Source organism: Dermacentor silvarum, chromosome 1, assembly GCF_013339745.2.
Source record: "Dermacentor silvarum isolate Dsil-2018 chromosome 1, BIME_Dsil_1.4, whole genome shotgun sequence".
Lineage (NCBI taxonomy): Eukaryota > Metazoa > Arthropoda > Arachnida > Ixodida > Ixodidae > Dermacentor > Dermacentor silvarum.
Window position 1 is genome coordinate 95795047 of NC_051154.1, and position 22675 is coordinate 95817721.

At 46.8% G+C, this 22675-nt stretch overlaps 1 protein-coding gene across 1 annotated transcript in view; it reads right to left on the reverse strand.

The window, feature by feature from the left end:
• LOC119432968 (voltage-dependent calcium channel type A subunit alpha-1) overlaps positions 1 to 22675 on the reverse strand; it is a 472601-nt gene that overhangs the window by 25478 nt on the left and 424448 nt on the right. The window contains exons 32-37 of the mRNA XM_049671300.1: positions 18941 to 19051; positions 8962 to 9045; positions 8511 to 8627; positions 7026 to 7091; positions 4091 to 4174; positions 406 to 564 (exon numbers count right to left, since the gene is read on the reverse strand). Of these exons, the coding sequence (XP_049527257.1) occupies positions 406 to 564; positions 4091 to 4174; positions 7026 to 7091; positions 8511 to 8627; positions 8962 to 9045; positions 18941 to 19051 (621 nt within the window). The remainder of the gene's footprint in view (positions 1 to 405; positions 565 to 4090; positions 4175 to 7025; positions 7092 to 8510; positions 8628 to 8961; positions 9046 to 18940; positions 19052 to 22675) is intronic.

Genomic DNA, 22675 nt, shown 5'->3' on the forward strand with positions numbered 1-22675 from the left:
AGTTTCGGTCACGTCTGGCTGAAGGTAATACGCCGTCATCGTCAGATTGGTCTGTACGTGAACTCGTGCAGTAGGAGTTCCGCATACGGAGCAGCTCGTACCAGCGGTTGAAAGCCACACGCCTTTACTAAAACTCGTTTGTAGTTTCGCAAGTAAACGTCGTGCTGAAACGCGCTCGCGCCATCGAACCATCCACTTTACTTTCCTCGCAATCTTAGCAGAGTTGTTATCGCTGAAGAAAGTGGCGCAGATTAAGAGTGACAGATGTGAACGATTTACGGGAAGTGCAGGCAGCAAATAAAGCGTGGAAGCGAATAAGGTGCGCGTAAACATTGCTTTGAGCTTTCGCTTTTGTAATGAAGCTGAGGCACTCACTTTCGCACGACGACGCAAATGATTACGTACCAAGAAAGAGCAGAAGAAGATGAAGCTGACAAAGTAGGCGTAGGCCATGTTGCTGCCGCACTCAGGTTTCTCCTTCTTGGAAAGTGGGTCACAGGGACGACCCTTTACGCAAGCCATCATGATAGCTTGCCACGCTTCACCCGTGGCGCATCTGGACAGGTACCGCAGACAAAGCAAATGTTAGGCCAGCGAAGTGGTGCTAAGTGTGCAGAAGGAAATAGGCGTCGGTAGATACGGCTCTTCAATATTCACTAGTCCGCAGTTATCGCTTAATATTATGCACTTACATAGTTAACGTTTTCTGCTTATGTGCAAAGTGCGGAATAAACGGATGCTACATTATTATTGAAACGATTTCGTACGCTAGAGCCAGTGGCTTTACTTAACGACTGACTCTGGTCGATAACGGAAAGACGTGATGCAAGAAACGATAAACATTACAAGTGACATTGTCTTTTTCGGGTCGCTCTCTTGACGCATAAAATAACTGTAAGAATTACGACATATGCTGCCAATTCAAAGCCTTCAAAGGCTGTTAACCTATCGCATTCATAAACATCTGTCCTTTATAAGATGAGAGCAAGTTATCCACGAACTACTTTCCAAGTTGCCTCCAAACAAGGAAAAGGACTGAGACTTTCAAGATTGCTGAATTGTGTGCGAAAAGTGCTCAGTTAAATTTACTTCCACTGTACATATCTTTCTCTTGCAGTTAGGATCACTTCAACTCAAGAGTGGTTACTGGTACACATTTTATCATGCAGACGTTGTGGCAACGCAGTTACGGAATATACACGTCCGGCATTTTTAAGTTTAAGTTAGTTGCAGATAGATATGTAGCTCATTAATTCTCCATGAAGCTTATAGGAAAGGAGGAAGTGTAAGGGCTGGCGCTTGGATAACGATTACTTAAACTACCTTAGCCAACGGTATTGAATTTGCTAGCGGGATGTCATGCGACCCTATTTCCCTTTTGCCTCCACAATAATGTACAATGCCGAAATGTATTACGCCACTGCGTTGCTGACAACACTGCGAAGGCGTGAGCGCGCTTTGTAATATCAGCACTCTATGTGGTCAGTGTGCAGCGCGTTGGCGCACACGCGGAGCCATTTTCATGCCTTGGTGCCGAGGGGAACCCACGCGGCACCGAACCGACAGCGCCAGCGTGCCGTCAAGGGTTAAAGCGACTCCGGATGAGAAGGGCTCTGCGCGCGCGCGTGTTTGTGCCAGTGCATGGGTGCAGAAGCGGTGTGCGTGGTTCATGCTAAGCAGGATGCAGTGGACAGCCAGAGGTGTTAGCCAGGCACGAAGCGGAAAAGCATGCGCAGCAAAGCTCAAGCGGTGTCGAAGGCCTGAGCCGCCGAGGGCAGACATGGTCGTGTCCCATCCTACGCATTAGGGTTCCTATACAGTGCAACTAACGCAGACCTTGAGCGCGCACTGCTCGCCTCTCGGAGTCCCAGCTTGCATTCTGCTCGCTGGGCGGACATCTCAAGGGCCACCGGAGAAAAGAGCGCGGCCCGCAGGCGCGCGCTTTCCCGCTACTACGAGCAGGCGACCGGCGGCCTGACTTGAGATGTCCTGGGACTCGGCGGCGCGGCCAGTACGGATCCTACTGCGAGGGCGCTTGGGCGCCTAAGGGGTCCGCGGCCGATGAGCCAACCCGGGTTCCCACGCGCGACGGAGTGATACGCTAAAGCCATCCGATGAACCACCCTAGCGCCAGCTGCTCTTGAGTGCGAAGCTTTGTCTAGCGCGTACACGTTAAGCGTTTCAAGTTAAGCCGATTCAATTTTACCGAAACCATTCAGAGGACGTATATTTTTACCATCGAAGGCAAGGAGAGCTGCCATGGAAACGTCGTATGTGGTTATGCTGTGATGTTTGGCTGCGTATCACAGCACGTTCGCACAGCGGATGAAGGCGACAAAACAGCACTAAGAACTCACCACTGTGATCCGCCCTCTTTTCGTGACTTCGTCCATTATCTGAACGCACTGTGGTAGTAGTTCTACAGTTTTGAACCAGCCAACCGGTCAACACATCCTAACGCTGCTCGCAAGGGCTACACACTTTCGCGATAGCTGTACTATACTTCGAGAACATTTTAGCAGGGCTGCAACTAAGGCAACGGTGGATGCTTGTGTGCCGTTAAAACGTCTGACGAATAATAATAATAAAAAAGCTAGATATTTTATCACGCACATAAAGTTATTCTGGCTTGAAATTTCAACTAAATACGTTACAAGCAAGACTTCTGCTCTTAGATAAATTAGAACTTAACGAAGACAAAGGCCCGCTGGCCTTTCCTGGTACGGAAATGGCTGAATTTCAAATGCTTGCCAAATTAGGGGGATGAATTAAGAATAGACGAGACCGAGCCCAGGTTCAGACAACCTTCGTTCCAGGTTTGTGGCCAGACAAGAAAACACGCGCGCGGTCTTGTCGTATCGACGAATTAGCTCAAGCATTTAGCAATCTATCATCGTAACATTCGAGACGTGAGAGAGACGCGATTTTCGCCGAGGCGCTATGCTGAGCAGCCAGAAACAGCAATTACTGAAGCATCGCTTTTGTAGCGTTTTCACGGCACTGTTTTCCAGGCAAAAACACCACTACACGGTGACTCCAGAGGTATTGCACAGTGCAATAAAGAAAAAAAAAAGAATAAGGATTAACTGCTTGTTCGCTTAACTAATTCAGACCACTACACTGTAAAGTTCCTTTTCGATTAAAAACTACGATCTTTAATTAAAAAGACTGGCTTGCGTAGCGCTCATATTTGTGGCCATCATTCCTACTTTGCTAGTGTCTTTAGTATTATCGGTCAAGCTGCACGCGATCGCAACTGTTTTTCTGTTTGAGAACACGGCGCGACGTTTTTTCTATAAAATACCTATTTGTAGGCCGGCTCACGTTCGAGACGTGTGACGATTTACCGCACGGAAGCGCTCTGACGCCAAAAAAAGGTTGTAGGCAGTTGCATCGGAGCCGCGCTCACCGGTCACTTCAATCACGAGTGGGAACCACGGGCTCGGGACAGCACTCGGCACTACAGTGTTCGTGGGGGTCGAAGGAAGTCGGGAGAGTGTTAGGTAAGAAACTAGCTAGAGAGAGTATATGTAAGAATATGTTAGAACTGAAACTGGAAGAGTACTGGTCGGCTATTGCGATACCTGTGGAGATGATGTTCCTCACGATTACAAACCAGTTGGACGCTTCTGTAGCGCGACTGGTCTTGGAAGTTTGGATGTAACGCCTGTAAACTGGCGGAGTGTGGGTTCCTTGACCGGCGCAAAGAGGCCTGGCGATGGGCTGTGGGGCGCTTTGCGCGGGCAGCCGCTCGAAACGAAACGTGTCACGAACGAACGGTAACTGCGGAAGGCGCCATGCAAGCCTTCCTTCGAGGAGCAGCCTGGTGGTGTCTTGGGCAGAGCGCGTTGGAATGGAGTAATGTATGTATATATAGATATATAACATAATAAACAAGGAACGGAAGGCGCACACATACAAAAGAAAAGAATGCACAGAAATGCAAAGAAATTAGGAAGACCCAAACGTGTGGCCAGATACAGGGCTTAACATGGCACGCGTGAGCGCAAACAGCTTGTGCAGCAAAGGCGTGGATGCCCTTGGAGCCGGTATACATGTGCTTAGGTTAGGATTCCACTTGCCTGAACAGAAGCATTAGACCTTGAAAGAAAGTTCGGAAGTTATTGTGCCTCGTTATTTGACTGTCCGACGCCAGCATAATATTTCCAAAGACCTGGACAAAAAACACAAACAGCATCACGGAGGAAGCCGCGAGGGAGTGTGGGCGGGGAGGAAAAGTGGGGGAGGGCAAACGCTACGCGCTCTCGGCGCCTCGGGCCAGAGAGCATTCACGGCTGCTACGCACACACAAACGCTACGCCGTCGGCGGCAGCATTTTCTGTGCGCCGCCTTCTCTCTATGTAGTACGTGGGGGGGACGCTACGCTGCCGCCGCTGCTACGCGGTCGGACCGTGCTGCCGGCCCGTTGCGGCTGCTGCCGAGGCTTCTAGCTAAAAGGCGCCATCGGTGCACTGCCGTCCAGGGGCACTCACCGAAACAACAGTATTAAGGACTGAAAGAAGGACTGAAAGTTGTTGTGCCGATTGATCTCTGTGTCAGGGTCAAACCTGATATTGCCGAAAACCTGCGGGCACGGGGTCAAGACCAAAACACGGGCGTCACAAGGGATGCAGGCACTGCGGAATCGCGCCGCCTTGGGGAAAACCCGCGCGCAGCCGTGGCCTGGCCGCGCGCGACCCTCTGCCGGCCACGGCTGCTCGGCAGCTTGTGAGACATCACACAGACACAAAAGCACTTCGCATCTCAGTTTCGCACTTGAGCATCGTGCGTCGAGTAGCGTTTATTTCTCTGTGGCGCCAATTATGACGTTTCGGAAACGCCAGCTGGGTTTCCTTTACCTGTTCAAGTATTGCTCTGTCTTTATCCATAGCGGGGAACGACAAATGCACACCCTAAAGCCTTGCGGCATGAGAAGCTCCAGAAACCGCCTAGCCAACACATTCTGTCACCTAAGCACTGCGATCTGAGGGCATTCATTAGTCGACGTATCATCAATTTTGAGTTAAGTTGAGCTGATAACATATAACATACTTCCCTACTACCGGCATCACTGAAATCAACACGGATTGCTCCTAAAACAGCTTCATTTTTGGCAGTTATTCTGGCAATATTCTGTATACAACACCAGCACATGGGAAGAAAACGTCATCGAGCATTTCGCTGGTGCAGTTTAATTGTTCACCCATTTGTTTGCGACTGACCCCTGGGAGGCGTTTCGAATGCGTCTAGATAACCTGCTTTTTGCTTGGAGAAGAATACGGCAAGCAGATTTTCACGCTCATAATCACACTGAACTTTTCTACAGTGGCTTCTGATAAATTTTTTTGTGTGTGGAATATACAACATATGCATGTGAATGAAATGCACTCATACATCTCGGAAAATAAATCCGTCTTTGTCATACATTAAGTCGCCGCGGCATCATAGAGGGGCATGCTCAGTGCTAAGGCGCCCGCTCCGATTACGCGATGAAGTCCCGGTATTTTATCTATTTATTTATACATGCACCTACAGCGCCCTCTAGGGGCATGTTGCAAAAGGGACCTTTATTACTTTACTTAGATATGTAAATCAATGCTAGCTCGAGAAAGAATGATCCTAGTCCGGAATGCAGATATTGCTTGCTATTATTGTCGAGCAAGTAATTCGTATTCACTTGCTACTGTAAAGAAGTTTCGCTGACCATGTGTATTTTCGACTCCCGTTACCGCAATTACCTTTCGAATCATGCGCACATGATATTCAAACGTGAAATTGCTTTAAACTCGACTTAGAATTAAGGTAATCCTGCCATTAGATATCAGAAACTTGGTCTATATGTCTTTAGGTATAGCTTGAAAATGTATGAGTGACCATCTCACACGGGAAAAGGAATTAGCATCGGCCCCACTAAATAAATCGCGTAACTTGTAATTATTTCTTGTAATGCCAATTAATTCACTAATCCTATTGCGCTAAGCATACACTTGTTCACACTTTTCCTTATATAATATTGTTCCCGCAGCAGTCCTGAATTAGCGCTCACCGCCTGCTATGTTTGCTACATTTGCGCGACCAATCATTAGCTATTAATGACTGCCGCCCGTGAAGGTATCGCCTCTCTGCTCGCGTTTTTTGCACGAGTCAAAAACTGTTCTCTGCCAACAAAGTCTTAAATTCACTGTTGCGCGCCCGTGGCCACGCGTTCTGCAGCTATCAATAAGTCGTCCACACACGTTACTGTCTGTGTTGCCTTCATAATGACTTGGGCATGTTAAGGTACCCAGCATTTAATCTAGGCAAAATTTTCGTAACAATTCGGGATAACCTGCATAATTAATCTTGCGGTGTCTCAAAATATTCCTCAGATATATTGCAGATACCACGTCATTTAGTTGTCGCTCGGGGCTAGTGCTAGTACAGATTGTCAAATACAAAATTTCGCTGGAGTCACTAGTGTCTGTATAGACGCAAGTACTGGTTTTAAACATCATACGATCTAATATTGAACGTGTAATTCAATGGAATGCTATAAAGTTTTATATCCCGAGCATGTTAGTAGGGTGTTAGCAAAAAGCGCACGCAGGTTAGCGTTCCCATGCCATGGAGTCAAGAAAAACATTCAGGTAAAGTTGATTACCACTTTGGGAGCCTCAAATCAGTGCTAAAGAAATTTAGTTGTGTGGTCTGACCAAACCAACGAACACTACATTAGGTTCCTTCCGCATTCTATTATCAAGACAGTTGTTGAGGGCAAATCATTATTATTTAAATTATTATTATATTCTCCTGTTTGCATAATGATAAGACCCAATTGATATCCAGCTGCACAGAAAGCCTTCCCTTTATTGCGCAAAAAAGCTTGCGCTTCAGCATTCTTTACGTTCGCATGTAAACACAGACAGACGCCTGTGCCAATGCATAATTTTGGTCTAACTTATCGAGCCGAATGGCTCTGTAGCTTCATTATTAGGGCGGAAAATAAGAAAATGAGGAAAGAAAAAGAGTGGAAGGACATGACTCACCTGCATGCCGATTATGGCGTAGATGAAGAATAGCATCGCTATGAGCAAGCAAACGTAAGGCAAAGCCTAGAAGAAGGAAAACAGAGAGAAAAAATTAGAACACACTTTGATAAATAATTTATTTGACTCAACAGAAAACACTCCTGCGGCTTGGCAGACAGAAGACTTGACAGAAGACTTGACAGAAGGCACAGGGGATTCTGCTCTGTGGATGCATCTGCCACTTTCTACCGCTTACGGAAATAATTAGCTTTTATAATTTTATGCTTTCATATTGTTTTGCGAACATGGCTCTGCTCGTTCCGCAGACAGACAGACGAGTTTACGACGGACACGACGGACAAGTTCGCGTACAAATATGTGACGTCGCCACAAGGCAGTGGATCGTCGACCTACGAGGAGCATTTCGCACTGAGGATGAGGACAGTATAGACCACAGAGTGGTCTAACAGTCGACAGCAGCGCCAGTCGCGGCTGCTGCACAGGGAAGTTTTCTACGATGTAGGACTGAAAAATAGCGTAGCAAAAAAGCCATCACAGCAACGCGTAAGGGTGCATTCACACCGGCGAGTCCCAAATGGTCGCTTTGGTCAAAACGAGATAGTTTCGGACAAGTTGCTCGCGTCTGGATTTCTGTTTCAGCTCCGCGGATGGAGTCGCAAAGCTTATGAACCAATAAGCGGCGCAAGATCAAGACGTCGGAATACACTGACGGTGATTTTACGTGGAGATGGCTGTGCGAGCAGTCGAGAACGGCACCAATCGCGAGACAGTTTTGTTTTGGCGACGGGCAGACGTCGAGCTTGCCGGCGTGACACATCCGTCGCCGTGGGTCGCTCCATGGCCGCCAGTCGCGCTCGGACATTTGTAAATCTCTGGTGTGAATGCTGCCTAAGTCCCACCTACATGCTTTTAGACAGTAGTACCGATTTTCGTGCGGCTGCCTCCAGAAAGAAATGAGAACGATGACTCACGCGCTGCTCTTCTTACTGGCGATAGGCGCTGAACTGCCCCAATCTTCAGAGCAGAGTGTGGTTGCATTCTCTTTTACGCGACCTGCTGTGGCGATTTAAACTACAGTTACTCGGTCAATCGCTAAAATTCAGTCCGATGCTAATGAATATAAAGGTCAATCTTTTAATTGTCCAGATAATCGCACAACATGTTAAGATTAGCTGGTTCTTCGTTCCTTTATTCTAAATGTTTATGTTCCACGACTTGCACTGCTTTTTAAGTGATAATTGCTGCCACATAATAGGCAAATCTATAGGCACCACAGCGTCCTCGTTTCCAAGCTTTTCGGGTCATAAACAACGGAGCCGGCTCACTTTAGGCTGTTCCATTCCTACATTTCCGCATATCACTAATTTTGTAACCAACGCGTATTACTGCATCATGTTTGGAGCATGAACTCGCCCATATTCGCGTAGCCAAGCAGTCTGATGCGAAGATCATGAGCGTTATGTATACAGAGTGGATACTCACTTTGAAAGACTGAATAAACGTCCAAAGGAGAATTCGTATGGTGTAGCCTTGCCTGAGAAGCTTGATCAGGCGGGCTGCTCGAAATAGCCTTAAGAACCCCACACTGAAAAAATTCAGCTGAAACGTAACGACAGACTGATGAGCGCTACACGACGCTTCTGAAAGCACTTACAGCAACTTCAGCACTGGGAAATATGCCCTAACTTGACAGTTCTTTAAACAAGAAAAAAAAAAAACGAAAAAAAAAACCGAGGAATGTTATGTACGAAATTCCACTGTGCTAAGTGAATGAACTCACTCGTTTCGTGCCAAAAATTGCGTTTCGTTTGAGGATTTCTTTTGGCCCCAGAAGCCCACTTTTGATAAAGATCGGTAACGATTAAATTAAACAAGGGTTATAGTCACGCTTACGAGAGCTGGTGTAATTTCAAAGACGACTGCTCATACTTACCCCCGTCTCCATGACTAGAACATCGATGATGCTTCCGATAACGGTGATGAAATCAAAGGTATGCCATGGATTCTTGAAGAAGTTCTTTTTTTTGTAGAAACAGGAGGGACAAGAGAGACGATTGTTAGTGACTGGCAAGTTCTAATGACACTTACATGCATTCATGCATCGCGGCACTTTCTTAGTGCGTCTGATTTTTAAATATAAGTTTTCCACGTCATTTGATATGCATTTATTAGGCTCGTAGAAAACGGTACGCAAGACAGTATTACGAGAGTTGTTCAAATAACAGTGCCCCATGTGGTTTTTCTAGAAAAAGCTATTTAGTGTAAGCTACAGGCATTTATATGTATAAATCGTTGAAATACATATACTTAGGTAAGTGCGAAACAATACAAGGCAGGCCGTCTTACAGTACAAGCTGGAGCCCTCTTCACGTAGCGTGGCCAACGACCTCACGCTGCAGATTACATCTTCAAACCTTGAATCTTTCATTGCGCTGTACATCCCGTCAAAGTAAACTATTACGATGTGGGATCAAAACTGTGTGATGAACGTACGAAAAAAGACCATAACAGTGTTCTGTGGTTGCTTTCAGTGTATTAATCTTGTGTAAGGGCGGGTGTTGTCATGCCTATTAAAAACACTGTTGTGCTTATCGAACATCGCATTCACTAGTTACCAGTAATCTTTTCACAGTTTTTGGAGGGCGTAGCCTCGTACAGAATTGTACGCATCACACCAGCACTAAGTGTTTCAAGTTAAATTTTGCAGCGTGCCACAGGATGCCTGCAGCAATGGCTGACTGAACGCCTGGGCAGATCTCGCCACATCTTGCTGTGTGTGTGGTGAGAAAAAAAGTAACTAATTCTTGCAGCTTAGCGACGGAACGTGCCCTGGTAGAGCGGCAAGCTTCTGCACACCGCCGTCGATAAATACCCAAGAGTGCTTTTTTTTTCGCAATTTCTCCAATGGGAAGGAATTTTTGCTACAGATCTTTGCTCATGAGGCTCGTCACAGACAGGTATGAACAAATTCCTCGGACTTCTATAGCCTGCTGGGACACAATAATTTGCGCATGCGGATACAGGAAACACCGCTTCCGCAACGCGCATGTTTCCGTCTTTCTGGCTCCATGATGAAATGAAGATGAATGGGGCACTGCGTTTTGAACAACCCTCAAAGATGCACAAAGGTCATGCAAATGAGAACAACTTCCTGGTATCTAATAATAATAAATAATAATAATAAAAAAACACTGCCCGTTGCACTCCAATTGAAGAGTGGTATTAACGCCAAACGAAACATGGCTGATTCCTGAAGCCCTAAACATAAAAGAGAACCCGAGAGTTAGCAAGCAACTCTTGGCTTCTCAAGAGTACTTTGCTGCATGTGCAACGGTTTTATATCGACTGCTTACTTCCTCTCGAAATGAACGGCCCTGACTCTTCCTTTATTATTTTTAACAATTTTTTTTTGAGCTCGCATTAGTGTTTCAAGCATTTGCCAGTTGAGCGAGGCTTAGAGGTCAGAAGTTGTGCCTCTCTTGTTTTGCGTCTCTTTACGCCTACAGGAGGCACCCCCACGACACAGTCATGTTGAACGGTTCCTGGGCGTATGAATGCAGCACACGTGTAACACGTATGTGCGACCTGTCCGATACGATTTGACAGAAACTCTTGGTTCTTCTCTCCTCACCGATCACGGGTAACACAAAAACGTAATGGAGCCGAATGTCATCGGTTTCAACTTCAGCGCTTCATGTAAAAGAAAACAAAACACAGAAGCCAGAAATAATTTAACCGGAATCAAATTCATGGGAAGGAAATGGTTGCTCTCTAAAGAAAAGGTACTATATAGAATGATACTGGCTAGCGCATTTCAATGGCGCTCGCACGTAAAAGGGCGATCGCTTTACTCTGCACGAAGTTACACTGTCATAACTGTAAATAATTATTATGACAACATGCACGGTAATTAGGCCTTCTTTGATCTCATTTCAATAAAATATACGAGGTGAAAACGGTGCACCAAGACTATATACGCACATGAAGTGGCAATCGTCGGGGTATTCGAAGGTGATAAATGAACATAACCGCGATGCCCGTGCTAAAGCCAGCCGGCCAAGAATGACAGGAAAGTGCCAACTACTACCAATCGACTGTGCATATAGTCTCGTATATTATGTTCGGCTCTCGCGAAGAAGAGTTATCATTAACTCAATCAGCGTTAAGTGCGGGAAAGGAGGACCTACAAATGCTGGGGACTAAAACAAGCGCGAAGGAGAATCTGAAAGCGTATTAGGCCCTCTTGGAATATGCTGCTGTCGTATAATACTTCCTCGCAAAAAGCTACCCTATCGTCAAATTTTGCTAAGAAAATCAGTTAGGCCCATGTATAATAGTTACAATTGTCCGAATTCACCTACAGCTCTGTTATTAAAGGCACATATTAAAAGGCTAGAGACACGAAGTTACCGAGATTGAGTGAGAATTTCCTACATACATTACCACGAAAAAGTTCCTGATAAATAAAACTAGGTAAATCAGCTCCACTACCTCACTTACAACAGGATAATACCATTCTAAGAATGTCGTTTAACTCCCGTTTCATACTAACACCTTGAAAAAAACTTTTTTTTTCACGAATCGTAAATAATCGGAATATCTTGCACACCGATGTTGTTGAATACCCGATAGTGCCTTCTTTTGTGCATGCTCTAGATGGGATATGACCTTCAATATTGTTGAAACCTTGTTTAGCCTTAGGGTTTAAATCATGTACTACCGGACAACTTCATTCTGCGCTCGTACTACATACTGCGCAACGAATTCTTTGGGGTGTTTTATCTTTATTTTCTATTTATATATGTTTTGTTTCCTTGCGCATAGATTTTTTTGGTTGAACGAGTTGTTTCTTCTTGTTTTCTTTTTGGGGCTACTATTTTTGTGTTTGTAATTCAGTCCTCTGTGCAGGGGAAAGTCTAAGAGCTGCCAAGTTACGAATTGATCCAACTGGCAGTTATACCTGTTCACTGAATACCTCCTGAATTGAATAAGTTGGATTCTCTCAAGAGGAGAGCCGGCACTCTTTCTTTTGGATACGCATAAATGCCGCAGGGCAAGCTGTATGAATAAAAAAAATTACTCTTGCTTAAGTTCTGAAACTCGGGTTGGTAGTATTTAGGCAAAATTAATAAGAAGGAAATGATGCGCTAACGTACAGATACCTAAACGACAGGCTATAGGAACGTGACAACAGAGAAGGTCGCCATATGTCACTGGAGAAACAAAGAAACTTGTGGTCTCCTGCCTTGTGATAGTTACATTACCGTGGACCAAATCAAGGGCGACCCTTATTGAAAAAGTCATTGGCCCCGAAACTTTCTCACTCAATATCCCCATATGATAATATAGAGTTGTAGAATATGGAGGTTATGGGGTGTGTTGTGTGTGTGTGTGTTTTCTTTTAATACGGAGTGTACGCATGGAGTCGTTGAAGTAACTAAAGCATAATGTGAAGGTCATTGCGTTACAGCACGCGATCAGTGTCTTTATCGCGGAAGAACAACTTTTTTGGAAGGGTATAATTTCCTGAATGGACAGAACGAATTATTACTTGCGACTGCGTCAGTTACTCGTTAGGTATTCGTCGACCACCCTGAATAATTAAACCGCACTTGAAAATCGCCGCACTTCATGCGTGTGCATAGTCTCTCTGTAAATTTTGATTTGAACTTGTTGTCACTTTTTTTCTCAGTTTAATTTATGCGCCTAAAAGAATGACCATAACCTTTCGTTCACAGGGCCTTTTTTTCTAGGACGTGAACGTTCCGTGTTTGAACATCATAAAATTACAGACAGGAACCCCCTCGACAGTGCGCCGCGTGTCTTCACTGTGTGCTGAACGTGGATCATGGAACTTAATACTCCCAGTAACATTCTAAAATTAAGTTTTCAAACTAGGAGGAAAACGTGACAGCAAGAACCCCTGCGTTCTACGGAAACTTCGGTTGCAGAAACTGTCCTCTATTTGCGAACGATGACATTCCCTGGGAGAAACGTTAACATCGTTTACCACAAAATCATATAGTATATCGTGCCTGCAGAGTCATTACCTCTTTTAAACTGCGTGTATGCTAAACAGGCATTGATTTCTGTGTAGACACTACCGAGACTACTATGGTTGAGTTGTAGATAGCGATAAATAATGAAGTCAGCCTATTCATTTTGAATGAGCTTAACGCGTCTCTCTTAAGCAGAAGTGTGTAGATAAATACGCAAATTAGATAAATCGTACGGTACCATTCATGATTTGTGTATGTGAGGGAGGAGAGGAGACTATATTCGACTATTTACGTTTGTTGGTTTTTCCCACCTTGCACGAATAGACTCTTTTACAAAAATGCACTAAGAATACCCATTACTTTTTGAGACCTTGCCACGTACCTATATTCTGCCCACTAACCTGATAACATTTAATAGGGACTCTCCTAATGACACAGGAGTTGTTTTCGACAGAATGCGAGCCTTACAAAGAAGTTTTGCGCGGCTGACTACTATGCGCACAAATTTGAAGGATAATGATACATTGTTCCGTGAACTTTTCCAACTGCTAATATTATTGTGTACAGTAACACCTAGCATCAAGGATCAATTTACGGCATAATTGGACATTCCTCACTGAAACTAACAAGGAAAATCATTTTAACCCCAGAAAAACGCAGTATGAAATCAGCAAGCAGAAATAATGCAGGAACAACAAAACATTACCTCTTTGTATGCATGTAAGTATGGCGTGCAAGTATTACGGCTCGTAACACCGGGTTTATGACACAAGACCTTGCATGGCGTAGCTAAATCATGCAGCAAGTGAAGTAATAAGCTCGGACGTAATATCTTGCCCCGTTAACTACTATGGTTAAAATTTTGCCACTTTTTGTTGCATTCTTAACATCTGCTGCGTCGGCTGCCTGATCCTGCTGTTGACTCACGCGTTTGCTGAGAAGAACACATTTTCGGGTACTCGCCGTTGCTTTTGCAACAGGGTTGCGTATCATTCCTGAAACACCAATCGGCTCGGATACATTGAAGACCGGGCACGAACAGTTCTAGTCTTCTTGCAAGGCACAAAAGGAAACGCACTACGCCCAGGAGCCGTTGACTGCGGCGTAAAAACACCTTAGCACTTGTCTGAACGTTAGACCAAGGCACAGTTACGATCTCTCCGGCATCACGCCTCACATACCTTTCATACAAACAGTCAGTCATCAATGTGTGGTAATGTACAGCAGCAACCTGTAGGCGCCCGGGCTAATTAACCTTGCCAGGAGCAACAGACCTCGCTTTGTGACAGGTGCCTATTCCTTTTTCTTTCCCGGAATGCGACGGCGCGCCACAAACGGCGCGACGCACAGCCATCGCGCTGTGCAGGATACTTGCGGAAATGGTAATATCGAAAACTATTCTTCTAGGGATGGGCAACCCTTGGTGATAGGAATTAACTATGCCTGCTGTATAAAGAGGACACTAAAGAAAAATATTAACTCAAGCTTGATTGGTAGACTGCAGTTACGAAACAGTGAAAAAAAAAAGGTCATTCGCGAAAAGTTACACGTCTGATACGCGATGAAGTTGCAGTAAGCATGACGACGCCGTCTTCGAATCACCGAAGCGCTAACTGGGACGTCACAAACTGTGGAAACTACCGGCAGAAGCCACTTATTGAATGACAAAGGAAATGATTACAGAGAATGCGAAAAATAAAAGGAGTTTTGAGCCCGGCAATATTTCTAGCCATTCCTTGTGAGAGAAAATAGAGCTCGAACAAGCGGAAAGACAACGCGATTAGTTCGCAATATAATGACGTCATCGGTTCTGCAGTCTGCTCGTGGAATAAATTATGAAAGAAAAATCTAGCCTAGTAAGTCTCCTTCCCGCATCAAGCCACCGCTGACAGAGTTTCAAAGTAGCACTGTACCAGTTTAGCATGGTTTAATGCGTGCCTTTAGTTTCCTTTTCAGCCAACCCCTGTTGCCATTAGAGGACGCTGCAGCTTGTCGTTATTTTGCGACTGTATCAGCCAGTCTTTTTCACAGCAGTCTAACGTGTTTCAAAAGTGTACAACACTACAAATAGCTTGAACGCGAATGCCAGCTGCCAAGTACGCGACTTCATAACTCTGCTTGATCTGAGTGTAGAAGTAGCATATTTTGCGACTACTTTCTCGAAATGTAGTCTAGGTTTTGTGATAGCCGTTCAAAACGAGTTAGTATATACGCTAAATGGGGTAGCTTTTCGTATTGAAAGGACAAATTCTTTAAACCCTGCAGCCCTATTATTAAAATAGGAAGCGGCCGTATATTGTAACGATTCATTTCACTTTCTCTCTTCTTACCACCCGTCGCTCCGAGTGACCGATACCGTCGTTAACGGCCGAGCAGCGGTGTGCGGGCGGTACGTCGAAAGCAATAGTAAATGAAATGAATCTCTTAACTGCATGGCATGATGCGGGGAAAGGACGGACCTCAGCGCACGCGGCCGGCGATAAAGCAAGCGTCTCTGACCTTCCTAGCAAGGTTAGCGTAACATGGTCCCCATTCAGCGGACCACTTCGCGTTGGATCGCACTTGAAAAGGCGAAAGAAAGGGCGAGAAGCGCGGCGGTACAAGGAAGCTGCGTGTCTCTCTGGCTGCGCACACTTTCAGTCACCACAGCAGAAATAAGAGAAAAAAAAAAGAAACGAAACAGAACGGAAACGGAACGATAAAAAATATGATTTTCCCAAACCTTGCATCCATAAGCCATGAACTTGAATATACATTCCAGCAGGAAAAGGATAGTGAAGGCCATGTTTAAGTAGCTTAGTATGTCGGAATATAAATCGCTGGCATAATGGAACTAGAGGTCCACCAGGAGGGAAGGGAAGAAACCAGAAGGGCGGTAATGAGCCACCGAGGAGGAGCGCGACCCCACAAAACAATGATGCTCTCGCCCGGCGACGGCCGACGGCGGACGCTGCTTCCAATGCGCGCGTCCGCGGCTGCCCCGCGAGGACGTCGTCGCGGGGCCGGCGGATGGGAGCCTGGAGGCAGCGTCCGCACCAGGTTCTACGCGAGACGCCCCTTGGCTAGCGGCTCTGTGCGACGCGCGGACGAACGCCAGCCGGCGAAACTGCTTGCCTGTGCTCAAGGAGCGCGCGGTGAGGGTGAACTCCGCGCGTTTTTCCTGCCAGCTCCAAACAGCGATAACAGCACCGCCAAGACTGCAACATCTGCTATACTGTGCATGTGGTCGCTATCTCGCAAACTGTTCGCACATTTATTGTGTCACTGCGATCGATTTCAGTCGGAAAGACAAACATTAGCTAACGCATTGCGACGACTGGACGACCGGCCGTTGTCCGTGCAGGTGCTACTTGAAGACCGTCCCCATCGCTCGTCGGCCCACAAAGCTGTGAAGGCACTTTTTGTCTTTCTTGAGGGCGACTGGCCTATGCGAACGCCTTTGGCTTGCACAGGCCCTCCGCGTGCATGCGCGAGCTCACCGCGTTCTCCCTCCTCTCCTCTCTATATCTCACCTTTCTATTCCCTCTTTCCCGCCCCCCAGAGTAGGGTAGCCAACCAGACGCATTTCTGGTTAACATCCCTGCCTTCTCTCTTTCTCTCCGCCACCTCCTCCACTCTGCGATTGACATGCGTACAAAACTTAATATGCGAACTTTTTTTTCATTTTTTTTTCTGCGAGCACCTTTATTTCTCCTTTGCTGAACCATGCGAACCCACAGATGCACGGTGCGTTGTTTTCTCTAAGCAAGCAAGTGACATCTCCTTTCGCCCATATAACATAGTGCCTCACGCCTGAGAGTGCTGACACCGCATTACCGTTTACACCACTTACTTATGGTGAAAACTGTGGAGTAGCCAAGAAATGGTGCGAAATATTGAAGCCTCGAAAGCTGTATAATATATGATCTTTATTGCTATAGCTACTAGTGCAAGTTGTAGACCACTCAGCTAGTCTAGTCAGCGTGAAAATTACCCGGTAAACAATAAGGAAAGCTTACATGTGCCGCACGCGAGCCGTGTAATATAATAAGTACTGACTTGGTATTTTAGCAGTGAGCTTGAGCTGGGCTTCCATATTATCCGGCTATACTTCGGCCTAACATTAGTCGTGAAACCAAATACTCATGACTTACGATAAGGGACGGCAGTCTTGATCTGCACGACTTTAGGACGCACCTCAGAGTTCGCATGATACAACGCGGGCCAGTTCTGAAAGGCTTTGCATACTTAGCCCTTATCATTAGTTTCGTCTAGTGCTGTTCGTTCACGTAACGAAGAAGTTGCTGGAAACTCCTTAAATTGGTCTGTAAATAAAACAAAAAGCAAAGTATACCTTAATGTGCACCAAACACTGCCGAGTAGCTGCAAGCGTTTGCTGGTAGAAGGCACCGCGTTTCAGTGGAGCACCTCAAGCAGACTCGTAGCGCTAGGCCTGGGGATGCGTCACGGCTGGGGAGTGACGTTCTTCCTACATCGGCGTCGGTAGCAGCGCTAAGGGGCGCTGTGAGCCTCACGAGGCAGCAGACCCAAGGGGCGCTTCGGAACCTTGTCGGCGGCGCCATGTGCGCAGAAGGCGCTCCCCCCTCCCAAGAGCCATTTTTTTATGACGGCGGCAGCAATAACGTGCAGCGATCATGCCCAAGAAACGAGCAGGGCGGCAGGCAAGCGTCCGGCGACCCGTCGCGGGTGCTCCACACGGCAGCAGGTGCTGAAGATGCTTGGCATGCAGTTTGGCGTGCAGGACATGGGCAGGCAGTAAGTGGGATGTTCCCAAGAGAGCAGAACAAAGGGCGCCTGACCAATGGGGCTTGAACTGAGGGGAAACGGCTTCTCCCGGCAGCCGGGAAGGCGCGCCGACGCATAGCGGGATGGCTCTCCATGGCCTACCGTGACTAGCCCGCAACAACCCCTCCCGGTCTACCGAGGGAAAGTGCCCCGGCGGCGTCTGCCAGCGGCACCGCCTTGGTGCTCGATGGCAGGCGCGGATAGAGAGGCACCTAGAGAGGGAAACTACGTGGACAGCGCTTCGGAACTCTGTGGTAAGGGTTCTTCGAAGGGCAGACTGAGGGGAACCGAAAACATACGCCAACTTAGGGGAAACGAAAGAAAGCGGAAACACGAAGGGAACTAAATACTACCGGCGTTATGTGAAAACGAAAGAGGGTAGAGAGAGGTGAAGCATGGACGGGGGGGCGGTGTGTACATGTAGGACAGGTAGAGACGCCACTCCTGACGGGGCCTTCCACGGGCGAGCGTCGAGGTCCTAGAAGATGCTTACAATGCTGCTAGCACAAACTCATGTCACACTTTCACCATGTCACATGCAGCAAATTGCACCCTCGTTCAAGGGAAGCTAACTTAGTTTCATTTTGTTTTGTCGGACGACACCATGAGGGCAGCTGCGGGTGGCAGATTTTTCACCCTCGCATGGCACAGGAGCGCATCGGGCTGCTTACACAGGCCTGCTCTTACCCGTCCGCTGTTCTGCAGGGAGATCGCGGCCGAGCTCTCGCCCGGGGGCCGCGCTCTCTCTGCACACAACGGGGAGGGGCAGCGCCGCATGCGTGCGCGGGCGCCCGCTACACAACCTAGGCGACAGCGCTCTGCTGCCTGGGAGGGGGGCGGCTGGGTCCAGAGCAGGCCTGCCAGTGGCGCCATCTGTCGTGCTACCGCCACTGAGCTGACACTGACAGACATGTTCAAGAGACGCTAGTCACCAGCGCGCAGCCCAGGGCAGCGTCACAGCAAAAGACAGTAAGTGCTTCTCGGGCGGCGCCCACTGCCCAGCTTGCAACAGGAGCTACACAGTTCTAGAAGCCGACGGGTCCAACCAGCGAGCTCCCCGTTTTGAGCGCGGCCGGAGTTCGCTGGCTGTCCCAGTTGGCCAAGCGCTGCCTAAGGCGGGAGCCTTACCCGGACTCCGAATGCGGCCACCTTGAGAACGCATTCAATCGTGAAAAGCGCGGTGAAGGCAGCGTTCATGTAGTGGAGCGTGTTCTTCAGCGTCTTGCTTTGATTGTAAAACTAGCCGCCGGCCACGAAGAGATGCACAGGACCCCAACCAAGGAATAAGCACGGGGGAGGGTCACAGAGAAAGAGAAAGAAAAACAAAAGCCAAGCAAATGAAACAGAAAGAAACAACCTTCTACAGCAATGCTCTCCTCGGAGGCTACAACTACGGAATGCACCGCTGCCCTTTGGCGGCTGGCCTCCGCGTACAGAGCGATAACGCGTGTGCACCGTTGTGTGCTTGTGCTGGGCAGCAAGCTGCGCAACGTGGGAAGAAGCGGCTATCGCGCCTGGCATGCTGAGGTGCGCGTTTATTCCGGGCCGCCGACCGCGCGTGGTGAGGGCATGGCAGCTCGGCACAGCGCTCAACACGTGTTGTGACGGCTTTCCGCCACACATACACACACTCAACAAACATCGATTCCCTGATCTCTGAGCGCGAGCCATGCACAACACGGGCGGAGTTTGGCTTATTGGCCCGGCCAGGAACATCATATTCGCCCACCTGGTGGTCAGAGCGTTAAGTGAAAACTATGGAGAGGAACGTTGCACATTTCTGGCCAACAGGCAAGACCTGTGCATACTCACTCTTGTTTGCCACCGTCCCGTTTGAATAATTGGGAATCCACCTAAATAATCTCATAGATAGCAAATGAAACATTAACAAGTGTGTCACCATCATCTTAGATACATCTTTTGTTCCGCTTTCCCAGTGCAGCGTAGGAGGTTATGTGCACTAGGTCATGCAGAATTCTATGTATTTCAAATTCTATTGCCAAGTGCTCCAACTAAACTTGACTTTCTAGATGCGAAGAAAAAACAAAATTTGGTTTATTCACTGAATATTCGCAGATCACTTGGCACTTGCTACACTTTTTACCTTACAGCAGATTGTACTTTTGTTCAGCTAAGGCGTTTCTTTTTCTTGAAGAATAATTTGTATGCACACTGTGGCCTTGTGCTCAAAGCTTACCCCAACAACTAAATAGGCAGTAGAACGCTTCAAAATGCATTCTTACTATGCTGTCATCGCAAATCACAGGTGCAAACATTTCCGATCTTTCTGACGCCACTGGAACTTGTGAGCAGAGCTGAATGCGTGCCGAGCATTTGGGCTGAATGCCCAGCAATCAAAATCTCCGGTTTCGAAGAATGACGTGTTTTCTTCGTCATTCGAAGCCGCCCCGAGATTCGAATAGCCGGGAATGCTGAGGAGTGGTGGCTCGGAGAAACACCTCTGGTCACGTGAACAGTGGCTTGTGAACTTTTGAAGTATCAGTGTACATTCTGCTTCAGAGTCGCAAATGTGAAGATGAAGCTTCGTAACGCGCGTTGAACAGACAGACAGGCTTCGAAAGTGAAATATATTGCCATTTGAAATAGCCACTTAATTCGTAATCAACTTCGTGATTAATGTTTCAACGAGACGGTGAACAAACGTTCATCGAATGGCGTTGTCGACGCATTTATTCCGCTGACAAGGTCTACTTACACCCGTATTCAGGAACCAACCTAATCCTAAATATCCTCCTTACTCGCTCTACTATGGTCTCCCGAACTTTCCGCCATTATTCATCAAGGTAGGCCTGATCAAAACAATATGTACACCTGTGGACCTGTAAAATGTCTTTGTACTTTTATTTCCGCGTTTCCTATGCCCGATTACAATTGACCAAGTCATGACTGGCCCTGCATTTTTTTTTTATTCCAGCAACATGGGATGTTCTTTTTACTGGTTCTAAAATAGCGAGCCATCCGAACGAATTCGCTTGTCCTAATCTACGTTTGAATGTGCTTCACAGTATTCAAAATGGGTGTCAGCTGACACACTTGATAAAACAACTGGTACCGTTACTTCAGAAGAAGTGCACAGCTTTGATTGGGGTGCCATGTAATTTTGACTATGTAAGAGTAAATAATAATAATACGCAGCTGAGCGTAGACACTATAAAGTTTCACAAAGAAGCTTTTTTTTCCGGCAACGTCAGCTAAAGAACGCCGGAGCTGTGCTGTGAAATGTAATTTATTTACTACGTATTACGGACAGGACATGACATAATGTAAACAAAGTGTAGGCGAAGTGGACGCCTTGATTGCCTAAGCTGTTATAGGCAGAATTTGCCGCAGTGACAGCAATTCTATGCTCAGTCCACGCGAACTCTTAGCGAGAGATTTGCAGGAGCTTTGCAAGATAACAAAAATAGCATCTAAAATTGGCAGTGCTCCTGCGAACACGCATTTTTATTATTATCATTATTATTATTTGTTTTGAAAACATATATACACTAGAGAGAAAATTTGAAGCGGTGTTTCGAAATAAAACACACGATAATCCTACAAAGCTAAAGAAACTGTCTGTGGCACAAAAAGAGCGAATAGCTTGTGCGGTACATCGACGCGATATACATATATTAATGTTTTAGACATTGAGCTTGATGAAGATTGAAACTTGCAGTGTATCCTATTCATCGGTAAACACCGATGAATGTCTCAACTTTGGAAAAGGGAGACACCTGTTCGTAATACAGCTACTATCGTAGCCAGCCTGTGGTCCACGTTTGAGTCCGACTTCTCGCATGCGACTTTACCGTGCGCATGCATGACTCGCAACAGAATTATGTCTTCTAGAAGTAGCCGTTTTGCGGGTGCTCGAGCGCTCAGACAGTGCTCAGACTATGTGCGTGCCGACCAAAGGGTGGGACGTGGACGTAAAAGGCTCACCGAGTTGACTATTGAAGATTGCTAACTATGGCTCACTGAGAGTGACTCATACAGGACGAGATGTAACAGAGTGACAGGCAGGGTGAGCAGGTAAAAGTGCTCTAATAAATGTGTGTTATCTTTTCTGCAGACGGATGTTGCTACACACGGCAAGACAGGTACTGTGAGACAAAAATGCGTGAGGGTACACTCCCGGATGGGATGACAATGTTGGTTACCGGCACCGTGGATTCGTTTTCTATTGAGGTGCCAATCGGTTGTCTTCATGTCAGTAAGAACAGGTGAAATATCATTAAAACGTGGGGCGTCAGTAAAGATTTAGCATACAGTTTCTCAGTGGCTGACTTCCAAAAGTATTAAGGAGGCTTGGTTTCTGAATACGGAATGTAAAGTCCCTGCTGCTGCTCCGGAAACTGCGTGGGTGAGGCAGATATGCAGCACTGTGTCTGTATGGCTACTTTTGCCATCACTTGCTAACAATATACGCTGTTACATACCTGCGTAACCCATCTTATGTGGGCAATAATCTGTTCCGGACCTCAGCCGTATTACTGCAAAACATGCAGTGTCTGATAACCAATCACTGAGAGTCTCGGTGAAGTTATGTCGCTCCTTCCGCGACAAGTTTTCATGTGCGCGTATCTTTATGTCTATAGCAAGGCTCACGACATGATGCAGCATCGATCAGTACACATGGCCTTACGCTTTTTGGAGTTGCCGTGAGTATCCTCTGGTCTGCACGTGGGATGTTCAACACGGCGAAACAGATTTCCTTAATGGCTTAAGTGCCTCCAATGGGCTCTGTCTCCTGAACGGGCCGAGAGATAGGTGGCTGCATGATTCACTTCTCGAGCCTAAGGTCAGGTTCCAACAACGAACAGGTCTGCCGTAACATCTATAACGACTGACATCAGCATA